Source organism: Cyrtonyx montezumae, unplaced genomic scaffold (genome assembly GCF_038088225.1).
Source record: "Cyrtonyx montezumae isolate F1298 unplaced genomic scaffold, pur_monq_1.0 scaffold_3, whole genome shotgun sequence".
In the NCBI taxonomy this organism is placed as follows: Eukaryota; Metazoa; Chordata; class Aves; order Galliformes; family Odontophoridae; genus Cyrtonyx; species Cyrtonyx montezumae.
Genome location: NW_027072034.1, coordinates 101,036,519 through 101,057,077, shown reverse-complemented (window position 1 = coordinate 101,057,077; position 20,559 = coordinate 101,036,519). Strand labels below are relative to the sequence as shown.

The window sequence follows — 20,559 nt, the reverse complement described above, 5'->3', positions numbered from 1 at the left end:
TAATTCAGGTAACACACCACTGCATCCCCAGCTTCTCTATGCAAGAAGTCATGTTGAAGCATGGTTGTGAGCTGTAGGGGTGGTGTACGGTGCTTTATTTTGCCTTTGGTGATCTTCAGCAAAGCTGCCCTCATCTCTTCCACAAATTAGGCTCAGATCAATTCAAATTTGACCACCTTCCACGTTTAACCAGCAATTCTTGCACATGTTGGTGAGAAGGAACTACGGTAAGACTATCTGAGCACAACCATGTTTGAACAGGGGTGTTTTGTTTTTGTTTGTGTATTTCTTTGTCGTGAAGATGGGGCCTCTTCTTTATTTTTTTCTCTTTTGGCTTAAAAAATGTTGGTATTCTAAGGGCATTTCCAGAGTCAATAATAAGATTTGCCCATTCGAAGGAGTGCTTTTGGTAACAGGACAGATTTTCTGTAAATATATATAGATATACATGTATGGGCAAATAGAAAAAATGTGTGTTTTTGCAGAAGAGGGAGTAGTGAATGCCAGTGATTCCTTCCTCATTTACTATTAGCAATCTTAGCAATGCAGTGTGGGAACTAAGTATGTTGTTTTCCCATTGTCAGACTGCATTTTCTCATGCAGACTCTCCATACTTCCCAGATTTGAGGAAATACCTCAGTATTGTAGTTTCCACAACACTTTCTGGTTATACTTGGTTTAAACGTTATTGCAGGTGCATGGAATTATCCAATTGTATTTTAATGGAGGGGAGATTTAAGAGCAGTATAAAAACAAGTTTGTCTTACTGTGTAGATGTGACCACACATGCTGGTTAATTAAAATATGAGAAACAGAAGATAAAGAACCAAGGAAAACAAATCCCTGTAACTTAAATATAAAAGCAGTAAAAAGGAAGTTAGATAGCCCTATAGCTGTAAGGCCTAACATACAGTCCTGCCTGGGTGAAAATGTTCAGAGCTTACTTCAAAACAATAGGGCACTGTGTCTCAGGGACTGCACTAGGAAGTGGGTCTTGCTTTTAATTCCTGCAGGCTTTCACCTACCCAACACCTTTGTGCATTTTAAGTCTTTTAGGGAAGGAGACATGATTTCATATTTGACTACAAATTATTGTTACAACAGCTAATAGTGAGAACACAGAATACTACAGACCTTGTCCTGAGCTGGTTCAGTGGTAACGTAAGTGTGTGGGACATGTGTTTAAGTACAAAGGTTTCTTTAAAAAGCCACATCCAGATTTTCTGACCAATATTAAACTTTTCTTCTCCTTTTTCTGTATATCACTTTAAAGAAAAAATGCTACTATATTCTTGTATCAGCAGTTGCAGTATAAATACACTTAGATTTTCTTTTTAATGCCAATATGTTTTTCTTCAAAGGTAGTTAAAATGTTCAAGAGAAAGCATGGTAAATAGCATTAGAACTACTCTAAGCTAGTTACATTTTCCATTGGTTTTCCAGCCAAGATAAATCATTTCTATTGGCTAGAAAAAGTTTATTGTAACCTTCCCTGAACTCCAATGGAGTATCTTTCTGTGAATCCATAGAAAAGCCCTGACTCCTTAAATCATCTCTTAGCAAATTAACATTACCTAGTGATGGCTCCCCAAACACCAAAACCAAGATTTTCAAAAAAGTGCTCAGCTGAGTTCAGATCCATCTAGCTCTGTCATCTAACGCAATTCCTTGAAGCCAGAAAAGATGTTTTCTGGCATTTAATTCTCCTTTTTATAAGATCTATTTTGCCCAGAATGCCCAAGGAATTTTCCAGCCCCGCTATTCTGAATATGCAGATTTAAGTAATAAAGGGTGCACAGTTCCCTGTATTTCACTCAAACGGGCATGTTGTAAAAGCTTCTGGTGTTCTTCCAAATTACCAGAGCTTTTAAAATCAGTTCTGCAGGACCTCGTTGTATGCACCATCTCTCACCATTATGCATAGTTAGAAATCTGCTAACTGGTTGCAGATTGCACTGCCAGTTGCAATGAAAGGTGATTGGAGAAGGGAAAAAAGTTAAAACACAAGTGTTTTACATGTTTTCCTCTTTAACTTTCTCTTCCTCCTAATCTTCTTACCCCTAGCTGCTTCCCTCAAATTTTGCTAAAATCTTGGGTAGCAAAGATCATGCTTTCCATTGCCAGGAGCACTGGGATTCATTTTCAGCAGGGCAGCAACCTCTACCTATTCTGTCAGTGATTTTTCCTGTCTTTTTTCAGCCAAGATTCCATCAGCCCGGGGGAAGGGCTGGACTCTTTATGGGGTTTTAGTGCCAGGCACTCAGCAGCAGTTCAGCATGGTCAAATGTACCGTTCTGCACACCCAAATGTACAGATCAACAGCAATATTTGAGGATCCCATTATATAAAGCCCTCAATGTGTTTTTTGCTACTAGGTGAGAGAATGTGACCTTCCAGACTGATTTATAATCAAAGGCAAACACAACTGATTTTACTCTTTCTTTCTAATGTAGACAAAATAGTGTCTATGCAGATCCCACACCACTTTCTCCACCTTCATAAGTACCAACCAGGCAAACAGAAGGATGTTTTGCTTATTTTTAATTTCTCATTAGACAACTGTTTTAAAAATGGCAGTTACCTTCCCTTCCCTCACTGATCTCTTCTTCATGGGGACTGTCTGGCACAACATGCCAAGAAAATGACTTTTGTTTGATGTATCTTCCAAGACATCTGCTCAATGGACCTGTTCCCAGCTGCATCCAGATGATCTAACTGTAGGCAATACATTGCTTCTTATGGTCAGCTGATTGATAGCCAGGACTGTGAGTCTGGTTCTAATTGCTAGTACAGTTGACCATGTTGCAGAACAATGGGGCATCCCAGCTGGTCCCATCCTGGTCTTCTATCTCAAAATCCACTTTTAAAATGGGAGACGCCTGGCTGCAGCACAGACTAGGAGAAAATCAGCTTTGCCCAAAGCTACATCAAGTTACTTATTTTCCTAAGCTGAACAGACAGGAAGGAAAAGATGCCTCAGCAGTAAAGAAACACTTGTTAATAGAAAGACACAAAAACAAATTGATATTTGGAGCTAGGGATTTTGTCTCATCTGTTTGCCCAGTCTCGAACACAATAAATAGCACACAGTGAGAATTATTCATCCAAACTACCCCTACTATTCTTTTTTACATACAAATGCATCAAATCATCTATTCTTGGAAAGAGGTGCAGAACAAAAAAATACTGCTCATTAGTTTTGTATCAGCTAGCCTCAGTCTCCATATGACCACCTCTAACATGCTTTGATAATGCTGCTGACTGGCATTTCCAATCCCAGAGTGATTCCCATATTAACAGACAGAGATCAAGTGTGCGTCAGAAAGCACTTCTTTTCTAGGAAACTTCATGTTCTACATCGACATTAAATAACTTTCTAATTGAAAAAGCAATGAATTCATGGCCTTTGAATGAAATCCTAACTACTACAAATCTCAAATGAAAATGGTCCATTGCAGACTCTCTCTTTTGGGCTGCTGAGCCTCCCTTGTGCAAAGATATATTACTCAAAAGTAACAGGGTCTGCTCTTCCATGTGTACCCACTGTCACATGCAGTGCAAAGTCCTGTTACATTTGAACAAAAGCAGGTTGAGTTTTCTCCTGTCATGAGTTGTGCACTATCTTTCACCTTCATCAACACGTAACTCAGTTAATTCACTTTCACTCTGCCCAAAAGCTTTTGGTCTTGCCAAAGGAAGGATCCTGGCAACAATGCAGAGTCTTTGAACAGGTAGGCTGCCTGCCTTCCTCCTTGGAAAAACACGATCTTGTCTCCCTTTGGCTCCATTAGTTCCTGGAAGAGTTGCCAGACTGAAGACTGTGGATTTTACTACAAACCAAAGGTCTGCTTGTGACCTTAACACCACTGATGTAATTCTCTGTTAGTTGCACAAGAGTTGTAAAGATTTGACTTACTGGATTCACTGCATCTCAGTAAACCCTTCACGTTGAACACTCAGCAAACCTCTGCACAGACGGAGCCCGGTGAAGTCCAGAAGTCTCCTCCTTTCTGTCATATGCAGGTGAGGCTTCCCAGAGGAACCCCAGCGGCACCAACATGCAGAGAGCACTAAGTTTCAGTCCGTTCTTCATTATCTCTTCTTCCTTATCTCTTCCTGCACCATGTAATCCTATCAAATAATTAATAAATAATTAACAAGTAGCTGTAGAGGAGTTGGCTCAAATGCTGAGTGCATTGAAGACAAGAGTAGCTATGACAGAAGATGGACTCAGTTCTAGGAATTTGCTTAGTTCTTCGCATCAGCAGCCTCCAGGTAATACAAAGCCAGGGGATGATATTCAGCCTCTCAGTGCAATGGAGTATTACAAGAAATAGGAAACAAGGAAAGCTCCTCAGGAAACTCACCACAGAGAGGAGCTCTGCTGCTATTACCCTTTCCAAGAGGGGCTGCAGGATGGCATGAGAATGAAAAAGCCTGCACCTTGTACAGCGAGCAACAGCATCACTTTAAAGTAACCAAGACTGAGATGAATGTTTTGATCAGCCTCTTTCTTTTTCATTTCAAAATCAAAATTACAGAATTACAGAATGACTTAGGTTGGAAGGGACTTCAAAGCTTATCCAGCCCCAACACCCTGCCATGGGCAGGGCTCAGGCTGCCCAGGGCCACATCCAACCTGGCCCTGAGCACTCCAGGGATGGGGCACCCACAGCTTCTCTGGGCAGCTGTGCCAGAGCCTCAGTGCCCTCTGAGTAAAGAACTTCTTCCTAACAGCTAACCTAAATCTCCCCTCTTTTATTTTAAAAATATCCTCTTTTTTTCCATCAGTGGTATGGTCTTAGTAAACAAGAATCTTAGCAAACAAGTCATGTCAGAGGCTTACTCTCTATTTGCAGCCCTCTAAAGCAGCTGTGTTTTCAAAATACTACTGCACATAAGAAGTCAAGATGATAAATCTATTTATGTGTTTGGAATGGGAGAACCTGGAGATGAAAAGAACAGTCTATAGCAATTAGTCAAAAGCAGAACCAGGCTGTGCTTCATTTTTTGGAATACTAGTCTCACCTCACAGATTTCCCTTTCTCCCTCTCAGACGCTAGAAGAAAAAAGAGGAAAAAAAGAGAAAGAAGAATGACCAATGTAAGAGAGAATGTAAATCTTCCTAAAGAGATGGAGGACAATAAGCCTGCCCTTTCTATCAGAGTGCTAAATACACTGCTGAATTTGGTGTTTAAAAGCCATGTTAAATTTTGACATAGGAAAGACTGTGAGACCTGCTGGACTATTTAGAAACAGCAATGAGGAAATCATTGGCATGGTTGGTAATGGAGCAGAGGAAAGCTGGAGAACTGGGAACCCTGTGTTCTCACTTTTTATCTGTCTTGCTCAATGGTCAGGTCTGCTCCCTGGGTCGTTAGTCTGCTCTGAGCTGGAATAGCTTCATTACCTCCTGTTGGAATTCTTGTCCTATGAACCAAGAATGGGGCAAGTGAGAGGGGAACTTGAATGGAAAAAGCCCACTCTTTCAAACATGGAATCCAGCAGAGGTGTTCAAAACAATCAAAACTTCAACTGATATTCAGACTAGAAAATCTCTTAAATTACTCCACCTTTAAAACTATAAGTTTCTGCACACAATGGGCCTTTCAACATTTATTTTCATGAATTTCATTTTCATTTTCATTCTCAGTTTATATTCAGAGCCTTCCTATCTGGTTGTTCTAGGGCTTTGTTTGTCTACTTGTACCACAAAATACAAATAATAAAACATAGGCCACCTGCACCTGCTTCTTCAAGTCAGACCAGTGCTTGTACCTGAAGATGAGAGCTGCATCTCTGAGTGTTTAATATCTTCTTGTTTCGTAGGAACACCCAAAGTCTGATTACCATAAGACTCAAACTCATCATTTACCCAGAGCTAATGAGGAGGATTATTAAAACATCCTGAAAATTACTCATAATTTGCATATACATACTTTACCAATTGTTCTGCTTTTCCTGTGAAAGTCATAAAAAAATAGAGCTTTCAGCTGTATAGAAATGGATTCTTTCATTAACTGTCCAGTAATTGTCAATCTAAGGTAATTTGCATAACCAAATTAGAGCAATTGACTTCCCTTATATTTACCTTATGTGCTTGAAACCATAAGATAACTGTCTCACAATTTCATGGATATATATATATGAAATTAATTAATAACCTATTCAAATTGGTATGATTTGCATATTTGTAGCTAATTAGTAAAGCAAGTTCTAGAATTTCAAAATCTTAGAATACATGGAAAATAAAGGGGAAAATATAGCTGGAAGACGCATTTGCTGTAGAAGTTTCCTTGACACTATTAACTGGTTTCAGAATAGGCTTTTGTTCACAAAGGGATGCTAATATTTACCCTGGGATCTGAGATTGTTTGGAATCTACGTGATATAAAAATATATATATCTTGCTTTTTTATGTGCTAGCTCTGAATGTAAATTGACCCACGTGAGTTAGTGCTGGCAGAAGTGTAATGGCAACCTTTTTCTTGATCCCTCGTATTGCACCAAATTAAAATGTAGCTCCCTAGGGCAAGAGATATTCTGCAGGGCTGCTGGAGGATTAGCCTGTTAGGTCACTCTTCCCAAAGAAATCAGCAAAGTGTTCACCATTTCCCCCAGTAAAAGCAGCATCATATACATTGATTCCCTGTTTTCCTGTAGGATGGTGCTCTTTTCTAACAGATGCTAAAACCACACCTCAATGTATGGAAATGATAAAAAAAAAATCTCTGTTTCTTCACCCACATTACAGCCCTGTAGATGTTTGATTCTTTTTATTCACAGAAGCTCCTTGTAATTCTAATGGGGGATTTTTTCTTTTTTTTAATTAAAAAATTACAACATTTTCAGTAAAAGAACATTCCAACAGAAATAGTTGGGGAAAACAAGAACGTTCACTTCTGTAACTAAAAACAGTTCCATCCAGGACTGTCTTTTTCATATTTATGTAACATCTCTAATTGAAACAATAACTGAAACAAAAACTCATATCAAAATGTGCAAGGATAAAATATCAAATTTCAATCTCACTAACATTTCTTGAATTTTTTTTTTAAAGTTGCCAAGTTTCTGCAGAATGTTTCACTTTCAGTATCAGCATTCTTCTAACAGAAAATACTTCTGTTGCAAAGAAAATAACTAGCTAGTTTAATTCTCGAAGAAATGTGCACTTAATGAAAGAATGCACAGCATCTGAACAGCTTGCCTGGCTTTTTGAAAAATCTTTTCCTGCTAATGATTTGATTTCACTGTAAGGTTGTAGGACTTAAGAGTTATTCCATCTGCAATTCAGTAGCGTTCTCTGTCAGAGAAGTAGCATATAAGTTTCTGCCTGGTCTTATCATAACTTCACAGACTTTGGTGGCAGGTGGATTATCTCTGGAGTATTTGTGATTAAAACCACGTGCGGCAGTGGCAGACAGATGACTCTGGAGGTGGCTGTGGTAACTCCCCAGTGTAATGGCAAGCTATCACCTGCCAGCAGCCAGGTTGATTTGGAAGCCTGACTTTTCCTCTCTCTGCACAAAGATACATGTTATTTAGCCTCCTCAGCTCTTGCAGCTTTTTGACACTAAAAACACAGGAGAAACTCCAGTGGCATGTCTCTAATTACATCTCCATGGCACTGGTAAATTCTAAATCTCTCCTTTTCCTGTAGCCTAGTAAATTCTTGGTCTTCATGAAGCTCGTGTCATTGTAGACCATGTCTCAGCTTGTGCATGACCCACAAGTGAAGTAAAAATCCCCAGAGCAGTAGTACTATTGGCTTGCAGCTTCCCTACTTGTGCCCTCTACAGCCAGTCAAGATAAAAGTGGCCAACATGCTGAAATAATCCTTGAGTTCTTTCTCATCCTTTGTAGGAACAAAATCAAAGCACTGTTGCGCACCTGGATTCCCTAATGAAACTACTTTTAATTTAATTCCCTTCTGAATCTTAATTATATGTGCATGGTGAGGTAATTTTCCCAGAATGCCTCTTTCCACCTTCATTTTGTGTCTAAGAATGTTACAGATGCAGTATGGCTAAGGTAGACCACAGTCTTGGAGGACTTCAAAACAGGCCTTGAGCTCAAGAAGACCAGTATCCTAAAACAGCAAGTGAATTACACAGCACTGCTGCCAACTCAGGTAAATTCTGCAGGGCAGATCCTCAGAGGCATCCTTACTGTTGTAATAATAAGCAAGTGGTGATTTATCTCCCTTTATCATGGGAGAACCAGCGGACAAGTTTCCAACAGACATGGCATCTTCGTGGGTAACTTCATTCTCTGATGATCAACAGCAGTCAAGGAACCAGCAGATGTTCATCACCAGCAGCCAACTACAGCGAGTGGTCTCTTAAGAGTTTCATCCACAAGCTATGTTATCCTCTGTGGAGAAATCCCATTAGTGATGGTTAGTCACAAAAGGCAATATAAGTATCTGAGCAATTTGTTCTCATGAGAAGTATCAAGATCCAATCAAGTCACAGTGCTAAAGTCTTACATTTCTTCTCATCTCTTCAAACCTGAGGCTATCAGGAAAAGTTAGAAGGTGGCCAGTACAGCATTGTGTTAACTGACATAACTCTACCTATCAAAACAACTATGTGCATTAAGCTGCTTACTGGACTTTCTATCAAGCCAGGTCGAAAGCTGGATTCTGCCTTGCAGGGGACTACAAAACTACCTTCCTCTCTATGAGCAGAACACAGCTTGCTAGAAAGTAACAAGTTTCACTTCTCAAAGGCAGGGGAGAACTCAGCATCGACTTCCCAGCACCAATTGGAGCTTCGTTGTATCCTAAAAATGACTACCATCAGCCATACCAGTAATGCAAACGCCACCTGCCCATACTGTCATCCCAGCGATAATCAGTCTTCTAAAAGTATTGAAACTCACCTACCCAGCAGTTATGGAGCCTCCTTGGATTTACTAATTCACTGTATGATGCATGAACCTAATGGAGTTCCCCTGTTTCTAGATGCTAATTTCTCTGAGTAACCCTTGTAGTTGTCAGAACAGCCCAAAATAACCAGGTAGCTCAAACCTCTGAGAGTGGTCCTCTAGCATTCCTCAGTGACAGGGAGGGATTGATGCCTCTTCTTGGGATTTTTCTACTGAAACTTTCATTTGAATGTATTAGCTCATCTTATTATTTTCTTCTAAGTCTCTATCTGTCAGAAAATATTCTAAGCCTATCAAAAACTTCCAGAATTACAAGATGGGCAGCATACTGTCGTACAGTATTGACTGTTATATATTGCCCTTAAACACTAAAATTGGTTCTCCCAGAATGCAAATTTTATCATCTCCTGGTTTATAAAGCATGTTGGATTCAGCATCTGGAAAGCCCCTAAACATAACATTTCTCTTACAAGCAGTATTTCCTTAACTAGGTGGCATGATCAAATATGACTCAAACATGAGTCAGCATGTATGTTCAGGAGACTGTGGCCCACTCCCAGGTGGAGCAATATTGGTTAAACAGAGAGCAGGACTGGCAGGAAGACAGAACAGTTACCTTATTCTGACCTGAGTTCTCTGAGATTTTAAGTATCTCTGTTGAATGCTCATGCCTTCCTTCCTGGGAACCTACTTACTTGCAATCTTGAATCACAATGGGTACAAGCTGTGCCTTTTGGTTTTGTGCCCATAGGGCACAAAAGGATGTATACAGGTGAGCAGCAGCTCAAGCAGTGTTTCCATGTGTGCTCTGACACACACTAAACATAGTAAAACAAGATACTTACAGGCAGCAAAAATCTGAGGAATTTCCTAGACATGTTTCATGGATCTCTCAGTCTTTATCCTATTGAATCTTTATTTTGACTTCTAATACCTGCTTGTCTGTTTCTTGACTTTTTCTGCTCCTTGACATCTTCTACCTTCTTAAATATGTTAACATCAAGAATAAATTAAAAAAAAAGAAAAAAGAAAAAAAAAAAAGGAACTGCCCAGTCAGTTCAGTGCATTCATCCCTGTTGAGTGTCTTTACATGGGAGCATCCTGCCTCAGATGTATCTCTTGTCCCTCTTAACCTGCAGACTCCCTTTTATATCACTCCTACTGTGTCCCTGGACTTGCTTATGACTTATACTTGAGGTCCCTTTTCTGTGTGATGGAAGTTGCTCAGGACATCATCTCATGGCTGTTCTCACTGTTATTGTTGATTCCCTTTCTGATTCAGTTATGTGCATCGTGCTTGTTCACCAGACGACAAGAGCAGAGTAGAATAGAGCAGGTTAGACCTTAAACAGAGGAAGAGATGGCTGCAAGAGAGTACAGCCAAGGCTGCCTTCTGTTTTGCTTCTCCCAAACTTCCTTCAAAGATAATAAACAGCTGAGATAATAAACAGCTAAATAAAACTGATTTGCTGTTATACATTGTTCTGAGATATCTAGAAATGAAATCTTCTCCACTTCAAGTGGACAGCCGAACATTGACTTTAATTCCAAGTACCTGTGATCATTTCTCTATCCTTTATTCTCAGGTGCCAGGTGCTTGTCTTTGTCCTTAAATTGGCATGCCCTCTAAATTTGCAAGGTTACAGATTCTCAGGCAATCTAGTGATAGCTTTGTGTATTATCACTAGGAATGGCCACACTTAAACAGTTAACTGTAACAGGTTCTCAGGTCCATATGGTGACTCTTTGGCATCCATGGAAAGTAGTAGTATTTGTTTCCCCTCTCGAGGATTGGTTCCGCCCCTATATACCTAAGCATGAAACACTGTAGAGCACAAGCATATCAAGAGCCTCACCCCACTTTGCTATAGTTTGTACAGATATCACCTGCCAGCATCAATGGAAACTTTCCTGTGCTGCTTTTAAGCCTTTATTTTAGGTAGCAATGCAATATGCTTTGTATTTGACTCCATCTTAAAACATAGGCCAGTTACTTAAAGGAATAAGAGAGAAGCAACTCAAACTCTGCTTCACTGTCCCAGTGACATAGATACTCACAGCCTCTGGTTCCTAGTTCTCCAACATGTTTCCAGCTTCCTCTAAGTTGAGCATCCCATATCAACAGTGCCATCTTAGCTTGTTGCACTCATATCCTTCTATACAGACTTTTCACTGTTGCATAACATTCCTTGCCTTCTGATGAACTACTAAGAATACCAAACTCACAATTAAGGTGCGTTATTCCACGGTAACTTTCCGGGCTTCTTCAGGCAGACACTGAGAGATACACCTCCACTGTCAGCCAGGAAGGATGGAAGATCCTGAAAGGTGCTGAAAACTTTTTGACTTCCTTCAGCCAGTTTGGAGGAGCTTTGTACCTTCTACCAGGAAAGCAGTAACCAGACAAATAAGGCTCCTCATGTTGTTAGAAAAGATGATTTGCAAAACTAATAGAAGGAGGAAAGGGGATGGTACAGAGAAACAGAGCACTGCTGGAAAGAAAAGTTTTGCCCAGCAACACAAAATCAGAATCTCTGCCTGGGCTGTAAGAAACATCCCCATGGGCACTGCTCCCTTATTTGGCATTCAAGCCAACTTTTGCCTGCATGTGATCTGAAAACATAAGCAAACGTGAAAGAGGAGGAGAAAAACTATGAAAGCTGTCCCTACCAAACCAGTGACTTAACCCAAAAGAATATTGCATGATGAGGTATAGCTTGGCTTTTTAATTCATCTCATTTGCCTACATCACCAAACAGTCTGAGCATCCAAAATACAGCATTTATTTATGTGATACAGAGACAGTTTTGTTAGTACAGTGTCCTTGGAGAGCAGGAGCACGCTGCTTGGCAGTAGAGGTGAATTTTGCCATTGGCAGAGAAAGTCAGTCAGTCTCAGGTTTGGTAGTGTAGTTAAAGGAATCGATGTCAGACAGGTTTTGCATATGGGGCATATGGCAGAGATTTTAGTCTGAAGGGTTATTTATACTGCCCTTGCACCAAAGAACTCCTGATAACATTGCCTTTATTTGGTTTTTAATTCTGCTTCTTACACATAAGGGTATTTGATGCCTTGAGTGTTTTTTAGAATTGCTTTCAGTAGTGGAAGTCTCCCCAAGAGTTAATCAAGGAGTGTCAGGAAGAGTGTTTGCAGTAGCTACACTCTTCCAGGGAGGAATGGGGCTCAGCTCAGCTGAGCTTGGCCTTGAAAGACATATCCAGTGGGTCCTGGAACTTTGCTGTGAGGTGGGTGAAGGTAGAGCAAGCTAACCAGGCTTACCAACCCACTTCCCCCAACTGGTGGTGGGCATTTAGGGTTGCCAAGAGCCAATTGCACTGTCCCGGCCCATTTTCTTAGTGAGAACAGTGTAATCTCCAGAACTGTGTGTAGGGGAATGGGGATATATAGAGAACTTTGCTTTAGCAGTGGGGTAGAGTGGATTTACAGTTAGACTGATGCACGAGAAGCTGGCTGCTCCCTGTGCAGGCATTGCTGGATCTGAGCTGAGGAACTAAATGGAGCCCTGCCCCCAGCTTGGCTGTGGTGATGCAAGAAACGTTTTAACAGTATCAGTACCTCCCCCACCTGGATTCCAGGATGTCTAGCACTCAGAAAACACTGGGTCAAATTCACTTGTGGTATTAGTGGATACAGCTCACAATGCTGAACTCAGTGGGAGCTGTACCTACTTCTGCCATGGCCAGCTTTGATCCTGGGCATCCTAAGGAACAAGCCCAGCCTCTTGTGCATTACTTTCATATTCCTTTTTGCCCTCTTCTGCCATTTTGTTGCTCCTGTGTTAGCCAAAACCTAGTTTACTAGGGCTCTTGATTGAAGACTTATTACAGCTTATTTCTGTCTGCCTTTCTTTAAAGCCAGCTGAAAATACCCAATGCTCTTCCTCTATGGTAAGACCGAAAATACAGACCACCCTCCCAGCTTCTGTGACACTCTTTCTAACACACTCCTTTATTCTCTTTCCCCTGATCACAAGTTCTCTCTCCAAGCCCAGCCTAGTTATTTGTGCATGAAGCTGCCATGTTGTGTATTGGTGTGAGTCTGGTGTTCACATGAGCTGTGAATATGCTGCACATGTGTATTTCTTGTGCATCCTCTGAGCTTTCCTTTGGTCAAGTTAACTGTCGTTCTGCCTTCTAATGAATCACTAAGAGAGAACATGACCTTTTCAGATTTCTTGTTAGCAGCAAACTACATCACTACCAATGTGATGAGTTTGCAATGAGATTTCATGTACAAGCTTACAGATTAGAAAGGAGTGAGACTCTGAAGCTCTTCTTCAGTGAGGTGTTGTTGCTGTAATATATGAGTTCATGTATAAATAAGAATAAGCCATGCAATAGTACGCACAAATTATACTGCTTTGGTGTACAAGGAAGTTCCTACATTGCACCAGCAGAGCTGTAGTGACTCTATTCTCTGGTTGCCACTCTGGAGAACTTTCCTCCTCTGACAAAGATGTGCCTTCAAAAGCCTGAATGGCTGTTAGGAAGGAGTAAGCAAGGCTACTCAGGCACTACACACTAACATGCTGCCACCTTATTTCAAAATGACCATAATCTCCCAAGGCATTACTGATTTATTTTGGCTGAGTGCTTTGGTGCCACTGAATTACGGAGATCTAAGTCAGAGACTAATTTCACAGAGTCACGGAATCATAGAAGTCAGAAGGGACCTCAAGAGATCATCAAGTCCAACACCTTTGCTAAAGCAGGTACCCTACAATAGGTTGCACAGGTAGGCAGCCTCATTGTCCACTTTTTAGGCCTTCTCTACCTTGGTACCTGAGCAGGGCAGGGACAGTTTTCTGCTTTGATCCCCTGCCTCCTCTCAACAAGAAGAAGCAATACAGTGTTAACATCTGTCTAGACCCATGGCCCATCATGCTGCCATCCAAAGGGATAAGCCCAGAAAGAGCAGCAGCAGCAGATAGAATGAGAAAAACCTTTCTTTTTTGTCACAACCACAGCAGTAGTGATGTCCACACTACTTTGTAATTTAAACCTCAACTCTCTTTAGGTAGTACTGGAATTTACCTCCTTACAGAAAGTCAAAAGGAGGCCATAGGGCTTCTGTAGGACTGGGGGATGTACGCAACCCTATAGCTAGCCCTCTGGGATTGTAGTTCTGAAGGCGTTCAGTGCCAGTATTTTGCATTTCTTGGCAGCGATATTCCCTCCTTTACCTTGGAGCCATTCCCTCCAATTCACTGAAGCCATCAGGCTGTTGCTCAAGTCAGAACACAGGAATGGTGAGATTTAGGGAGCACTCAGCCATTTCCATGGCACAGCCTTTTCCCCCCTCATCTTTTTCACCCCATTACTGCGTGGGCAGCTAGCATCAGCCTTTGCTGCAGACTGGAGGAGGCTGCCCAAAATACCCACTGGTGATTCACATGGATAGACAGACAGACTGCAGCTGTACTGCAGTCCTAAGGCACTGCAGGCACACAGCAGCAGACAGGGCTGAGAGGCAGCTGAGTGGATGGAGCTGAACACAAACCTGCACGTTCCAGGTGGGAAACAGAAGATGCTCATAGCATCTTCATCTACACATCTGGAGTATCCGAGTGGTTTCTGCACCTCAGGTCTTATCAGAAATACAGACAGATGCAGCTTTTGCTGCCCTGTGACAGGAAATCCCAAGGGTCTGTTCTCTCTTGGTTTACACAGTGGTGAGTAGTTAACAGTGAGGGTGATCTGCACTGTTTCTTCTTCCAAAATGTTGCTCTTTTGGTGTTTAGTCTCCAATTTTGCAGGCTAGGTGTGGACAGAAAAGAGGTCTCTGAGCCCTTCATTGCATACCAGGTGGCAGGGTGACAGTATTATTTCCCCATGTGACAGGAGGTTACATTCCCACAGTGCTCCTAGTGGAAACCAGCAGCTCCGCAGCCTGCATGCAGTTTTAGGGGCTTAATGAGCTGGGAAACATTGCACTGCCATGCCTTGAGCTGGGCAGCAGGGCCTCCACAGGTGAGCCTGCTGCCATCTGGGCAGTAAAAAGGAGACTGCCTTCACATGTGTGAAGTCTTAAGAATGTCAGAGCCAGTTATGGGCCCAGGGGAAAATGCTTAGGGACAAAGCAGATGCTGTGAGAAAAAAAAAAAAAAATTAAAATGGGCCAGAAAAAAAAAAGCTATTTAAAAATACTGCACACTTGAACAGTAGCAGAGAAGCCAAAATAAAACATTAAAAAAAAAAAGGAAAGGAAAGAAAAAAGGCAGTGCACAGACTGTGGGAAGTACAACAGGGTCGTGAGAAATGCACAAGGCCCAAATGCAGAGCAGCAAGTGCAGCTCAGCCCCAGCAGCATGGCCGCAGCGTGGTCACCATTGATACACGTAGTGCCAGCACCCAGTTCTGGACCCTGGAGCAGAACTGGGACCTGCTGTTTCCCAGCAGAGCAAGTGGCACGTGGCTGGTGCCCACAGCACTCCGTAGAGCTGCTGGCTGAGGTGCTCTCTGTGATCAACCATTGGAGACAGGTTCATAGAGAAAGTCTTTGGCTTTTCCAGTAAAATATCACAAGAGAATTGCATTTTTGCACTGTTAGAGGGAATGTACAGAGGGGAGCATCATCAATCCCTGATCCCTAAAGTCCAGGCAAGCTGAAAGGAGAGGCTGATGGCTTAGGAAGCCACACAGATAGCCTCACCACCATGGGAGAGAAGACCCATCCATGGTGTGCTGGGGCAGTACAAGCCCAGGGGACATTCCTAGGATAAGGAACAGTGCAGTGAGCTCTCAGTGTAGTGTGCTCTGTGGCCCAGGGCCCTTGTTTCTCTCGTGCTGTTGTAACTCCTGCCTCTGTGACAATGGCTTCCAGAACGCAGAGGAAAACTCTCGCATCTCAATCACCTTCTTCCGACTCTTCCGCGTGATGCGTCTCGTGAAGCTCCTGAGCCGAGGGGAGGGCATCCGGACACTGCTTTGGACCTTCATCAAGTCCTTTCAGGTATTCCTTCACTTGTTTCTATAGAACATAACCCTTTTGATTTTTCCCTTTGGCTGCCCCCCTGGGGTGGGTTTTAGCCCCACTGCCTGAGCCAAAGAATGCTCATCAGAGTAGCACACATGGGCAGCACACGGCACAAAGGAGCCTCAGGCAAATAGGGCTCACAGTGGATGGCTGCCTGTGTATGAGTTTCATCTTTAAAGCATGATTAATTGCTTGAGACCTTTCTGAACCACCTTGATGGTTCTCTTTAACTCAATTACTGTCTGTTGGTAACCGTTCAATCTTTTTTTTTTTTCCAATTTTATCTGTATTTTATAACTGTTGCTTTAAGTGAAGCTCACAGGGGAAGGCAAGGATCTTAATTAAATTTCCCTCGAGCCTTGTTTTGAGGATTTTCAGTGAATATTAGGGGTGTGGCCCCCATAATTTTATTCAGAAAGAATTTCACATTTTTGTCCCTAAACCTTTGGCCTTGGTAACAGTGACAAGTTATTGGATTGCTGCTGCTTTCACCCTGCAGACAGGTGCATTTCTGGTGAAGTACCAGATGACAGTGGAGGCAGAGGAGACCAGACAGGATAAAGAGTGGTGAAACAAACACCAAGAGTGAGCTTATTGCTAGAAAAAACAGCTTCCAACGCAGCTGCTAATCCAGTATAGAAAAACATTTGTCAGAGATGAAACGTGGTGTGTTCCTGCCCTTTGTGAGTGTTTGAAGTGGATGTGGTGGGCCAGCACAACCTGGTTGATAGCTGAGGCAGTGCTGAAGGAAGTGTCAGGTCTAGTGCTCCAGTGGGAACCATTTTGTCTGCATGCACAGGAATGAGGTTCCCTTGGCACCATTCAGTGTTCCTGGTGGACGGGATAGTCAGACTTTTGCAGTTTCTGGTCCCCCTCCCCTTGCCTCCATGCTCCGCCAGCCTCCTTTGCAGTAGCTTGCCTGCACTCTCAGCTTCACATGCCAGGGCTCTTGGCTGGAGAGGATGGCGTGGATGGGAAAGGGAGTGCCTGGTCCTTCAGTGACCTTCAGACTTCTGTGACTGGAGTCACTTTTAGGCAGGGTTGAAGGGTGATGGGAGAAAGTATCAGGGGAGGTATCTTCCACAGCAGGGATTAAAATAAAAAATAAAAAAAACACCCAGCAAGTTTCTTTCTCCTTTAAAGCCCTTAGCTGTTTATAACATAGTATTCTCTGCTTGGAGCTCCTCCTCTTGCAACTACTTTATAGCTAAGAATAGGCAATGCGCAGAGCTCGCAGCTCAGCCACTCCCACCGCAATCTGGGATCCCTGCAGATTTTGTCTGGCACAAGCTCTTCCTCGTGTCCCCACATGCTTCCAGGAAGTGTTGTTCACACGGGGCAGCCTCAAAACTCATGCAGGAGTTCAGATCCCATCGTGACCACCGTGCACACTGTGTGTATGATGCTGTACATGTAGCCCGGGGCACTGGTCAGAGGAGTGCCTGGTGGGAAAATGCTCGGCGGGGTTTCCGCCGACAGAGATAGCAGCAGAAAGCAAGCTGGTGGGTGGGAGGAGTAGGAAGCGAGAGGGGTGCTGAGGGCAAGGCGAGGCCGTGGGAAGCAAAGGACAAAGTGGTAAACCCAGGGAAAGACAGAGCTGGAGGAGGACAGAGCCAGGAGGAGGGAATACAGGAGAAGGGAAATTCCCATGGGGAGTGATGGGAGAGATGAGTGGGAAGGTGCATCAAGTTGTTGAGCAGAAAAGCCTGGAAGAAGGTTAAGAGCCAGGTGGGAAGACATTCTTCCAAGCCCCATGCGAGAGACAGAACTGGTAAGGTTATGCCCATGTGGTCCTATCCAGACACTCTCCTGGTAGTTCTTCTGAAGTCTTATTTGAATCAAATCCCAACTGAATGATCTGAAAATGTAGGGAGCCCCATCCTGAGCCAGGGTATTTCCGATGGCATCTGGGGTAACACCACAGATTTGACCAACACCATCAAGCACAGAGGTATCTATCTCTGAACGTCAAGGTGATGGTTACAGACATTGTTCAAAGGTTTAACTTAAAGCCATTTTAATATTCAGATCTCTTTGAGATTATTTCTGCAGGTCTTCATCAAATCCCCATGGTGGTCAGTGAAAATTCCTCAGTTCTTCCTGTAGGATTGAGCCTTTCTGAATTCAGGCATAAACTTGAAATGTATAAACGTATAATCTCATGTTAAAAAATAATAAGAATGTTGTAGGCTTTTTATACTCCATAAAATGAGGTGTTCAAAATCCTGAGCAGAGGCTGTGCTGACATTTTCAGGATAAATATGTCAGTTTGTTGTCTTTGAAGTAAGGTCTGGAAATCTCTGGCCTGAGCACAACATATTTCAAAAGCAACAGGGTAGAAAGTGCCTTCTCGAAGACCCAAGACTGTGAGGCCCTGAGCTGCCCTCTTGATTCCTGCTAGCGGTGGAGGAAACTGAGAGCACTCAACACTTCACTGATTGCACAGACCTCTTCCTTACCAGGCAGCTCTGTGCACCAGGGCTCTGCCTTTCCTCTTCAGCAGCAGATCACTGACACATAGGGCATGGCAGACACCATCACAGATACCTAACGCTGAGCAGAGAACAAGGCTCCTGCTGTTTTAGGTACTTAGGATGGGATCAACCATTGTAGGAGAGTTGGATCCAGGCAGCTGTTGCATTTTTTTTTTTATTTAACCAGACTTGGATCCTGAAGATAAATGAATAAATAAATAATAACAGTCAAAGGGCATTGTCATTTGTGACAGAACAATACCGGTTACGGTAGTTTTCTCCTGCCTGTAGACAGCTGTGGAGGCTGTTTGTGTCGTAGCTTCCCTCACTCAGCCGAGGACAGGACTGGCTCAAAAGGGGCAGAGCTGCAGCATCCCTGAGAGGGAAGAGAGTCAGAACGGCTGGGCTGGGAGGGAACAAGGGTGGCAAGTGTGGGCCTGTGCCGGCATCTAGTGGCCACCTGGCGAGTTACAGCCTCTGCCCGGTTTTCCCAAGCCGGGAGCGCAACGAACCTCATGTGTACCAGGTGGAGAGACACCTAACTTTTTTTTCTCATTTCTAGGCTCTCCCCTATGTGGCTCTTCTAATAGTGATGCTGTTCTTCATCTACGCCGTGATTGGGATGCAGGTAAGTCATGCTAAAGAACTCAACTGCATCTTTCTCCTCCTCTTAGAGGTTTGAGGACTGACCTGTAAGGTCACTAGTTCAACATGTAGTTGTAGAGGCTTGCATGAATGTTTTCCCCAAGAAAAGCAAGAAGGCAGCTCGCCTTAATTGGAAAGCATTGTCTGCCTCTGCACTTCCGAAGGGAGTAAGTATAACCCACTCCAGCAAAACCAAAAAGTGACCCAATTTAATGGCAAAACAGGATATACAAACAGTAAAAGGAATGTGTCAGCCCTCCACACTCCCATAGGAATACCCAGCAACTCTGGCAAAGGTGAATTACTGCCTTGCTCATTGGCTCAAAAAAGTTATTCAGTGGATTCGTGGCCATGCCGCACTGAGCAAACCCCATTTTTCTCTCCCATCGCTTTCATGCTGGCATAACTCCACTGGCTCATAAAGAGACACTTTTGATTTACACCAGTGAAGGCAAATATGGGATCAGAACCAACGTATTGACTCTGTGCTTGTGCCAGTTCTTCAGGAAGCTGCATCAATACAATATCCTATTCAGCTTGCAAAATGAACTTGGAATCAGCCTGAGCATTCATCTGTGCAAGGAATTGATGTTGCATACAGACCACTGAAGACAGCATGTGATAGAGGCACGGTCTGTGACAGTCCCAGCCTCATTTGCTGTGCTCCTTTTCAAACTAAGCTTCACTTTCCACTTCTGTGTTAATCAAAGATCTCAGACAAGTTGGCCATCTGGGACCAGAGACCATAGCATAGAAAGGCAAGGAATAATTACTTCCAGAGGCCTTTAACCACGGCAGGCTTCTTGGTTTCACAATGCAGACAGAATTTGTAACAAAATTCATCTAACCTTTGTGACCTTATTTTAATTTGTTTCCTGTTACTATAATCACATTTTTTTCACAGGCTCCATCCACCTTCCCCCAGTATAAAAAATAAAACTAATCATATCTTGAATTATCACAGGTTATCTTAATTGCCCCCCAGTAATTACAGCTGTCATTTAATATACTGGGCTCATACTTGAAACATGCCAGTTTTGCTTTTAATGCCTAACTAGCTCAGATGGACAAGATCTTTACAGGATTACTTGTGCTATACAGAAAACCACTTGAGAGTATTACACTGTGTTATATAGCTACATAAAGCATTAGAAATGGATTCCCTGCACCCAGGTGGGGCTTATGATGATCATGGCACTGCCAGGGCTAGATAGATTATTCTGTAATTGTATTTCCTCTTCTGTCAGCTAGTTCTAAGTTGGTTGTTTAATCCTTGGCAAACATTCATGCCTCTGTTTTAATCATTTCAGCAGCCTGAAGATCATACATTTCCCTTTCATGTTGATCTAGATTACTGGATGGCTTTCTGCCCTCCTGTCTTCCAGTAGAAAAGCAAACTCCTCTCATTTGCCTTCCTTGCTTTCTGCCTGCAGACCTGCTACCATCAATTTTTGTCATAACGGTGTTTCAGACATTTCATGTGCTGCTCTCTTGAACCCTCTAAAAGGTAGAGTTCTCTCGCACTCAGGGGTCCAAAGTAAGGAGAATCCTTCCC

General features: G+C 42.8%; 1 protein-coding gene across 1 annotated transcript in view; it reads left to right on the top strand.

Annotated features, from left to right (window-relative positions):
• CACNA1C (calcium voltage-gated channel subunit alpha1 C) overlaps positions 1 to 20,559 on the top strand; it is a 463,683-nt gene that overhangs the window by 418,532 nt on the left and 24,592 nt on the right. The window contains exons 32-34 of the mRNA XM_065742562.1: positions 12,765 to 12,797; positions 15,733 to 15,861; positions 18,922 to 18,987. Coding sequence (XP_065598634.1) covers positions 12,765 to 12,797; positions 15,733 to 15,861; positions 18,922 to 18,987 — 228 coding nt within the window. The remainder of the gene's footprint in view (positions 1 to 12,764; positions 12,798 to 15,732; positions 15,862 to 18,921; positions 18,988 to 20,559) is intronic.